The sequence below is a fragment of the Symphalangus syndactylus genome, chromosome X, assembly GCF_028878055.3.
Source record: "Symphalangus syndactylus isolate Jambi chromosome X, NHGRI_mSymSyn1-v2.1_pri, whole genome shotgun sequence".
Lineage (NCBI taxonomy): Eukaryota > Metazoa > Chordata > Mammalia > Primates > Hylobatidae > Symphalangus > Symphalangus syndactylus.
The window spans coordinates 152169958-152179775 of NC_072447.2; the positions used below are offsets into that span (position 1 = coordinate 152169958).

Below are 9818 nucleotides of genomic sequence, written 5' to 3' on the forward strand. Positions count from 1 at the left end.
GCTCCGCCTCCCGGGTTCATGCCATTCTCCTGCCTCAGCCTCCCGAGTAGCTGTGACTACAGGCTCCCGCCACCACGCCCGGCTAATTTTTTGTATTTTTAGTACAGACGGGGTTTCTCTGTGTTAGCCAGGACGGTCTCCATCTCCTGAGCTTGTGATCCACCCGCCTCAGCCTCCCAAAGGGCTGGGGTTACAGATGTGAGCCACCGCGCCCAGCCAGCTCCAGATAATTTTTAATGAGCAGAGGCAGGATGTCTGAGGGGCTTCCTAAAACCCAGCACCTGCTCGAGAACCTCCTGGGCACTTTTCCAGGGAGGCGTGTTAGGCTGAAGTCTCTATCATGCAAGCCAAAGATGTCAGAGCGGGGTACTGGACTGCAAAGAAAGAAAAAGGATGGAGACCATGAAGACTTTTTTGTGCAGTCAGAAAATTACTCATTTTCTGACACATTTATTGACCAGCACGTATTCTGCCCAAATGCTCGCCTCTATGTGCTCTGGTCTGCATAGGCTGGGTACGCCTGGGCCCATCGCTAGCTGGCATGTACCGTGACATGCGGTGGCTGTGGGGGCAATGGTGGTGCAGAGCTGGGGGATGGGGGAACATGGCCATGGAGGCAGCAGGCTGTGCAGCCCCAGCAGCCACTAGGGTCACCGGTACCCAGAGATGGCAAAAGGGCAGCATGCCAGGTGCAGGAAGTCCTGTGGTGTCCATGGCAAGGGCACTAGGGGACGCTGTGGGAAGGGCCACCACAGGCCCGTAAGAATTCATCTGAGTGGGATATCCAGGGACATAGAGGAAGGGCAGTGCTGCAGGCCCAGGGACAGTGGCCACCGGAGTGACGTGAGCCTGGCTGCCCTCTGACCACTCGCCCGCCGGCTGGGTCGCTGGAGCGTTGTCACTCGCCATGGCGGGATTGGGCACCATCACAGGAGTTGCTGGTGGAGCAGAGCCACTCCTGATTTGGGTGTTGGGACCGGCCGGTTCCTGGTGTTGCAGTGTGACCTGGTCATTCTCATTCGGAGATGTGTGATCTTGTTGCTCAGTGTCTGCTGGTGCCAGACAGGATCCAGCAGCTTCTGGCTTGTCCTCCTCCTGATGTCTTGGTGCAGACTTGACGCCCACTCTTCTCTTCATCCTCACGAGGAGGTGAGGGGAGTCTCTTTGAAAGTAAGGATGGCAGTAGAACTCTAACTGTAAGTCAAAGTTTAAATAAACAAAAGGAAACTGCAAGTCACAAGGATGGACTACAACTACCAACCATCTACGCCCCTGTGCAAGAGAACTCTGCTGGCCCAGGAGGCCTTTCTGGAAAAGGTCCCAGTCCCCAAAGGAAGCTGGGGACTCGCGTTCACATCGTCAAGGTTTACCAAGTTGTGGCGGGCCTTTCCGTCTTGGAAAAAGCCTCAAAATGGCAGATTAGGGTGTCCATGGCCAGCGGAAAGGGTCTTTGAAGTTGCAGACCAGGAGGGAAGAAGATTCTGGGCCTCCCCCATGCAGTGTCGGCTGGCAACAGAATGCACCCCGGCTGGGCTGGAGGCCCTGGGCACTGGCTCTTCCACACCAGGGGCCCACCTACCAAGGGCAGCAGGAGCATCTGCACCTCCTGCGCCAGGCGCCCTTCAGCACTTCAACTTGAGCACTTCTCCAGACACCAGCTAGGGTGACAGTGGTACAAATACCAGACTCCCCTGGCCTGCTCACCTCACACGGTAAAGCGCTATGGAGTCAGGGGGACACAGCAACCACCAGACGACATGGCTGGCCCGGGGCAGGAGGACATGCAGATATGGCTACTTAGCACCTGTGATATTTTACACACTCGAGAGGGGCAGGTACCATCCTCAGCCCTCTCCCCACATTCGCTCTTAGTTCATGTCACCTCCACCCAGAGGGGGACACAAGCCCACAGTGATGGCCCCACACCCTGCCTGAGGTCGCCCACTTCCCAGGAGGCAGTCCTGGGACTTCCACCCGACCAGGCCCCAGAGCCCACCGACTTAACCCCCCCAGAGGCTTGTCGTTCATTACCTTATTCGAGATGGAGACCGGCCTGTTTGTGGAGAAAATGCGGGTGAAGGTCCTGAAAGTGCATTGACGCCATTTTCGGAAGCCATGCAAGTTTAGCTGGTGGAAGAAGCTCTTTATCGAATTTGTGGCAAACACTTTGTGTGCGACGTCCCTTTTGAGAATCTCCTTTTCAAAGAGTTTTTGATTGATCACTATACAAGTCCCACTGTCATCCCACCAGATGGACGAAAACTGGTTGCTGCTGACCAGTCTCCACAGTTTCTGCGGAAAGGGGAGGGAGAGGAGATTATCTGCTCCCTGGGGCGGGACGTCACCGTCAGGGTGCGGCCTTCTGAACGAAGCTGCCTCGGCCAGAGGTTGGAAAGCGATTTCTTCTGTCAGCAGCATGAAGTTAGGGCTCCCAGTGGACACTGGGTCGTGCCAGGCAGGGGAAGGATCTGCTGGGTGAAGGTAGGTCTCTGAGTGCAATTGGGGAGGAAAAGGCACCCTTTCCAAGCCGTGACCCTGTCCTCTCAAATTTCTTTCTTCACAGCGAGCCATGATCAATGATGGCTAGTCCTCCAACTGGCAAACTTGCTAGTGCAGTGTGGCCAGCAGCACCCCTTGGCAGTCATGTAACCAGCCCCATGACATCATAAAGGGGCTCTGACTGCCGGGGGAGGGGTGGCATCTCCACACACCCAGCAAGTTATGTAATAAAGGGCCAAGGCAGACAAGTAGCTGCCCATCTGCATGTGCACATTCCGATCCTCACAGTCATTTCAATGGGAAAGATGACACTAGTGCACAGGAGTGCCAAGGGGCCCTGCCACACCTTAGGTGCAGACCTGGAGCGGTCCTCTTGTCCTAGAGCTCCTGAGCCAGGCAGAACTACAGGAAAGCCCTGGCTCAGGAAGGTCAGAGCTCACCATCTGAGTCATGGGCCCACAGACCCCAGCACATGACTGACACTTTGAAGCACAGAATAAAGGGTAGGACAATGCCCACGGGTCAGGCTGTAGCCACGCCACCCTTTCCACCCTGTCCTAGCCAGAGGCAGCAATGTGCTCCATACAGATCCTCCTAACACACCCACACTGTCGGTCCCCAGCACGCAGATACCCGACAGCCACTTAGGCAAATGGCTTAGCTGACTGCCCCAGCACACACCGTCGCCATGCAGTCCAGTGGGGAGTCGGAGGCAGCCTTCTTCCTGCCTCTCCTCGGCCTGCACGTGTCCCCCCACCAAGCAGAGACACCCTTCTACACCCCGGGTCTCTGCAGTCACATCGTGGTGGGGCATGCAGCTGTTGGCCTTTGAGCATGTCTTGTTTTCCTTGGCCAGTGTCTCCAGAGAAACGCACATGGGTTTGTGCCTAGTGGTCCATCTCTGCAACAGTTGTTCCTTTGGGATCGGATGCTAGGAGGTCACGGGAGAGGTGTCCATCCAAAGCAGTCTCTGTGTCGTACACTGTCCCCACACACAGGGCCACCTCTGCACAGACTCCCCCGACTCGATTCTGGGCACAGAGCTCAGGGATCTTCCAGAGACTGCCACGAACCGGTGATGCCTCCACGCTTGAGACATCCTGACCGCAGGGCCCAAGATGCACTGGCTCAGGGGGTGACAGTGAGGGGTCTGCAAACAGACTGCTGATGCTGGTGTCTCAACCTGGCCGCTGCCGAGCTGTGTGACTTGGGCACGTCACTTAACCTCTCTCGGCCTCCGTCTCCTCCCGGGGATAAGAGTAGTAGCACCTGCTTCCCGGGGCTGTGAGGATCCAGTGGGACGTATAGGCTTGCAGGGCGGACTCCTCTGCTCAAGAGACATGATGACTCTGGTCAAGGCAGCAGTCAGGAGCGTGGGCAGGAGCTGGGTGATGGAGAACCCACAGGCCTGGGGAGAGAGGGAGTGTGTGAGAGACTTCAGCTGAGAACCGAACCTTGGAGGTTCTAACAAAGGCTGACTTACAGGTCTTCTTCAGTGCTGCTCTGGGGCCTCTTGGGGCTCCTGTCCTCCTGGTCAGCCTGTCCCCTGAGAATCTGAAGGAGGAAGTGAGAGGGCTACTCAGCGTGCAGCTAGCCTGCAGAGATCAAGGCTCTATGAGTGACAGTAGGGTGAATGGGGCCAGGTGCTATGGGGTCCCATGTGTGCTGGGGCAGGTGGGGCCCTTGGTGCACATTCAGGGTGAACACTTCACCTTCACTGCTGACACTGCCTGGGCCTCCTCTGCTCTGTGACCTGAGGACACTGTCTCAGACCAAGGCCTGACTGCTTCCTGGAGCTCCCGGAAGAGGAATCGAGGGGCCCTTAGGCTGCAGACTGCAGGTAGAGCCCCGGTCCCTCAGTGCTGTCAAGAGGGCGGGCAGGACACTCTTGAGTTCTACACACCTTTGGGGCAGATGGTCCCCTCTGCGCTCACTCAGGGCCCTCACCTTTCTCCTGGCAGGGACTGGACTCCACTCCTCTACTCGCCTGAGAATCTCTCGGATCAAGAGCTCACATCCCTGATATGGAACAGAAGGACATGCCCCAACCAACATCTGCCCACACCTGCCCAGGGTTTCCTCGGAAGTACAGTAAGAGATGTCCAAATTCAATGGGGTCCATGTGTCCTGGGGTGAGGATACTGCCCGGTCCTCATCTTGATGCCTGCAGGGTCTGGAACCCTCCCCCTGTTGACCTGAGGCCCTATCTCCAGGAGACACCTGAAGAGGAAGTGAGGGGAGTCCATCCACCCAGCGGCTTCCCTCAGCTGACAGAAGGGGCAGGGTGGGGCTAGGTCCTCTGTGTTTGGTGAGTGGGGTCCCCTCAGTCTGCACCTGGACTCCTGGCAGGGCCTGGGACCCTCCCTCTGCTGACTTGAGTGCAGCCCCCTCAGACCAAGGCCAGCCCTCCCTGACACCAATGATCCCAGGATAAAGGAGGGACCTCAGCAGACAGTCCTGCCTGGGTTCTCTGGGGTGACAGTAGGGGCAGGGCAAACTCTCTTGATCTGAGAGTTTCTCTGGCCTGGAGGTACCCTCAATCCTCCCTTAGGTTCCTCACCTGGACTGCTCTCCAATCCTGGGACCACTGTGTCTGTTGAACACAGTGCCTCCCTGTTTTGTCCACACACCCTCTGAGAACAAAGTCCTCACCTCCCTGAGATCCAGAAACAGAGGTGAGGAGGCCCCACATCTGTCACCCCTGCGTGGGGTGTCCACGGCTGACCCCACCAGCTGAATCCTTCAGGTATGAGGTGGGTGTTCCAAAGTCCTCCTGTGGGTTATTCATCTTTACTTCTGCTGGGGCTTCTACTTACTCGACCCTCAAACCCTTGAGATGAGCAGACATCTCCCTTGACACCAATGCCTCATCCCCCTGAGGGCTCCTCAACTTCCTGCCGTGGTGCAAGTGAGCTTGCCACTTAGCACCATCCCTGATCAGCTACCCCCCCGGCCCCCACATCTAAGAACAGAATTCACCTAGACTCTGTGGGGTGGCTTCTTTCTGGGTTGGGGGTACCTCCATTCCTCATGAACGGGGCAAACCTCGGGTCCTGCTGATCCTGGGAGTCCTCCTTCTACTGACCAGGTGTGGAGCCCTCTGTTGAATCTTTCAGTGCCCTCTGGGATCAAGGTACTCACCTCCCTCAGACCTCTCACCCCTAGTCACGACGGGAGAAATGAGACCATGCCTCATGCCATTCCTGCCTGGGGCCACCTGGGGCTGAGAACAGGTGACACCAGTGTCTGTGAGGTCCTTTCTTTTCTGAGAGCGTGGAGGTACCTTCTTACCTTCAGTCCTCACCAAACTTCCTCCCCGTCACTCCTGGAAGACCCTGGATTCCACCCTGTGCTGACCAGGTGTGGCTCCCTCTGCTGAGCTGAGGAAACCCCTCGGACCAAGGCCCCCACCTCCCTGAGACCTGGGAGGCAGAAGTGAGGGGGCACCTCATGGTCACTCATGCATGAGATACCCAAGGCTGACCAAAGGAGCAGGTTTCAGGGGGCCTCGTCGGTCTCGGTGTCCTCTAGGTATTCATATTTGCTCCTCACAGAATCTGGCCCCTTCCATTTTGCTGAACCAGAGATGAGTCTTGCAGACCAAGGCCAATTTCTCCCTTAGACCCTCTTTGAGAAAGTGTGTGTTGGGGGTGGACAGGGCACTTCCCTTCCTCACAGTCCTGCCTGGGGCCTCCCAAGACTGACAGCAGGGGCAGGTTTCCTAGGTCTGGGATGAGAGGTCTGGTGAATCCTTCCTCAGGCCTCTGGGACTCCTCCTTCTGCTCACCTGAGGCCCCACTCCTCGTACCACAGCCCTGTCCCCATTGACACCCGATCCCACCAGCCACAATGCACCACATGTGGCCACCGTGCCCGGGATCACCCAGGCCAAGATCCCCACTGAGCTGGACTCCAGGGTCCCCTCTGTCCTCTGTCTTGTTCCTTCCCTGGTCTCCTAGAGGGCTGGGCCCCACCCCTCTGTGGACCTGAGTCTCTATCTGTCGGATTCCCGAGGCTGAATGAGGAGGGGCCTCGGTCTCAGATAGGGGCCGGGTGGGCCCCTTGTCCTGGGGTACTGGGTCCGCTCAGGCCTTCCTTGTCTCCCAGCAGGACCTGGGCCCTCCCTCTATTCTCCCGCGGCCATGCTAACGATACCAAGCCCCATCCCTCGGTCAGCCCAGGATGCAGATATCAGGATCCGCTTCCCTGACCGCCATGCCCGGAACGTCCCAGGGTTGACTGCAGGGGCAGTGACTCCCTCTGTGGGGCCTCAGCCCTCCCTCAGGGTCCTGGCCCTGATGCCTGGCAGAGCCTGGCCCCTGCCCTCTCCCAACCAGTCCTGCCCTGGTCACACCAAGCTCTGACCCAGAGTCCCCTGGGGCTTAAGCGGTGAGGTGGCGAAGGGTGGCCCAGCCCGAGAAGTCCGCCCCCGGGTGGTCCAGGGCTGGCAGCAGGGGTGGTGCTGGATTATTTGGGGCCCTCTATCTGGGGTGGGGGCGTCCTCAGTCCTCCCTCAGCGTCTCACCTTGCCTCCCCACAGAGCCTGGGCCCGCTTCCCTCTGCCGATCTTCAGCCACCACTCAGAACCAAGCCCTTGCTACTCTCTGACCCCCAGTGCGCAAGTCAGAGGCCTTACATCCGGGCACCCGGAGCTTCCCTGGGTTGACAGCAGGGGCCAAACCGGATTCTGCCACGGGAGACTTGGGGGTGGGGTGGAGTGGGGGGTTGAGGATGGAGGTGGGGAACCTGAGACTGTAGGTCATGGTGGTGGTGGCTGGGTTAGGGGTGTGGAGGCATTCAGCCCTCCCTCAGGGTTCTGAACTTGATGCCAGTCAGAGCCTGGGCCCAGCCTGATAAGCCCGACTCCGCCAGGTCAGGTTGTCCAGGGCTGGCACAGGGGCCGTGCTGTATTATTTGGGGTCCTCTATCTGGGGTGGGTGTTCTTGAGTCCTCTCTCAGGGTCTCACCTTGCCTCCTCACAGAGCCTGGGCCCGCTTCCCTCGGCCGATATCGACCCACCGCTCACAGCAAGACCCCCCGCTACTCTCTGACACCCAGCGTGCAAGTCACTGGCCTTACATCCGGGCACCTGGGGCTTCCCTGGGTTGACAACAGAGGTGGAACCAGATTCTGCCGCGGGAGAGTTGGGGGTGGGGTGGAGTTTAGGGTGGGGTGGGGTGGGGTGGGTTGTAGAGTGGGGCTGAGGATGGGGCTGGGGAACCTGGGGCTGTAGGTCATGGTTCGGTGGGGGGGGGGGGGAGCCCTCCCTCAGGGTCCTGACCTTGATGCCCGGCAGAGCCTGGGCCCTGCCCTCTCCTAACCAGCCCTGCCCTGGTCACACCAAGCTCTCACTCCAGAGTGCCCAGCAGCTTGAGCGGCGGAGGGAGGGGGTCGGCCCAGCCTCACAAGTCAGCCCCAGATCAGCCCCCGGGTGGTACAGGGCTGGGAGCGGAGAAGGCACTTGGTTCTTTGGGGTCCTCTATCTGGGGCGGGGGCATTCTCAGTCTTCCCTCAGCACCTCACCTTGACTCCTCACAGAGCCTGGGCCCGCTTCCCTCCACCGGTATGAAGCCGCCCCTCAGAAGGAGGCCTCTCCCTTCTCTCTGACCCCAGTGCGCGTGTCAGTGACGTCACATCCGGCCTCTAAGCCTGGGGCTTCCCTGGGTTGACAGTAGGGGCTGAATCGGGTTCTGGTGGAGTAAGGGTGGGGATGGGGATAGGGGCCCTCAGTCATCCCTCAGAGGGTCCTGACCTTGATACCTGGGTCTGGATCCCCATTTTCTGCCGATTGGGTGTGCTCCTCTCAGACCAAGTCTCTGACTCCCAGTCGCATGAGGTGGCAGTGAGGGGAGGGGTGTGGTCGGGGTGACGACATTGCCAGGGTCTTCCAGGGCTGACAGGAAGGGCTGAGCTGGATTCTGTGGCCCCTCTATGTGGGGAGGGTGGACCTTCAGTCTCTACTCAGGAGGGTTCTCCTCCTGGCTCCTGGCTCTTCGATGAAGTGATGGGTGGGAGATGATCCGTTTATGTCACCTTTGAGCATTTGTCCAGCTGCACGCGTTGCAGAGAATGGCTGCGGGTCCAAGGCTAGATGCTCCCTGGGGGGCTGCAGCACCTGTGATTGTAGGACCTCTGAGACAAGATGCACACCTTCCCATGGGGGCTCCTCCCCAGCCAGAGCTAGACTTTGCAAACCTTTTGTCCTAAAAGGTTTATTTTTACACGGAAGAGGCTGAGCAGCAGCAAGAGATTTGGAGAAGCCATGTGTTTTGAAGGTATCGAACACAGCAGAGTCCAGATTAGTGATTTTCATATTTTAATCCTCATTCATATGGTAATAAATTTTACATTGTATGTGTACATTAGATATAGTATATGTACATTTTGTTTATATCTACGTTTATATACATACCTGTTTTAGACATTATGTACATTTATGCTTATATGTATATATACATGCATATATATCTTTATATCATAGATGTATAATTATATATACTTACGTGTATATATCTTTAGATACATATTCGTTTGTATTTGTAGACTTTATACTATATATATGCACACATATTTTATTAATATCTACTCATAGTATGTGGCCTTCACACATACTTACTATTCTATTCCTAGTTCATTCTTTATATTCCATTAAAATAATAATTTTGTGGAAGGCTGGTCTTCTCCTACTAAGTTTGTTTCAGGTGGTTGTTAGCAGAACTCTGGAGCCATAGTGTCTCAATCAACTCAAATTTCCTGGTGTCGTGATATTACCCCACGGCTACTGGCATCAGATTCTGTGGCGCTGCCTCAGATTGCGCAATGATGTGGGGTGGAATGTTAAACACTTTCTCCTATCCATCCTGTAATCTGCCATCTATGCAGGGTACAGACCTCCTCAATTTCCCTGCTGCTCCCTGGACCCAAAACACAAGTACTAGTTTAGCACAGGCTTCAGTCATCCCCAGGGCTTTCTCTGTTTTGATGTTTTTTTTTTTTTTTTTTAATCTTTTCCCTTCTATATTTTTCCGGGGTTGATTTGGGGAGCAGAGCACAGCAACCTGAGCTTGGTTGTCACTTTGGCAATGACAGTTAAGGCACTCACTCTGTATTTAATTTAAGTAGCGTTTACATCTTTGCCATATTCTGTTCCCCATCAAGGAATATGGTATACAGATCCATTTACTTGAGATTATTTCCTGAGTCTATCAGCAACTTTGCACAGTTGCTTCCATGAAGGTCTTGTTAGGCTCTTCTTACTTCCATTTTGGATTTTAATGCTGCTGTGAATGGTATATTTTCTATTTTCTATTTTATGCACT

At 56.1% G+C, this 9818-nt stretch overlaps 1 protein-coding gene across 2 annotated transcripts; it reads right to left on the reverse strand.

Moving 5' to 3' along the window:
• Positions 1-294: 294 nt before the first annotated feature.
• On the reverse strand, positions 295-8103 carry LOC129476151 (heat shock transcription factor, X-linked). Of its 2 annotated transcripts, XM_063634928.1 has the most exons (4): positions 8023-8103; positions 3983-4053; positions 2032-3907; positions 295-1194 (listed from the first exon to the last, which is right to left on the reverse strand). In XM_063634928.1, the coding sequence occupies exons 3-4, from the start codon at positions 2569-2571 to the stop codon at positions 451-453; spliced, it is 1284 nt and encodes a 427-aa protein (XP_063490998.1). In that variant the 5' UTR covers positions 2572-3907; positions 3983-4053; positions 8023-8103; the 3' UTR covers positions 295-450. The 2 variants fall into 2 exon arrangements, with proteins under 2 accessions (XP_063490998.1, XP_055124779.1); XM_055268804.2 differs by lacking the exon at positions 3983-4053.
• Between the last annotated feature and the right edge of the window lie 1715 nt (positions 8104-9818).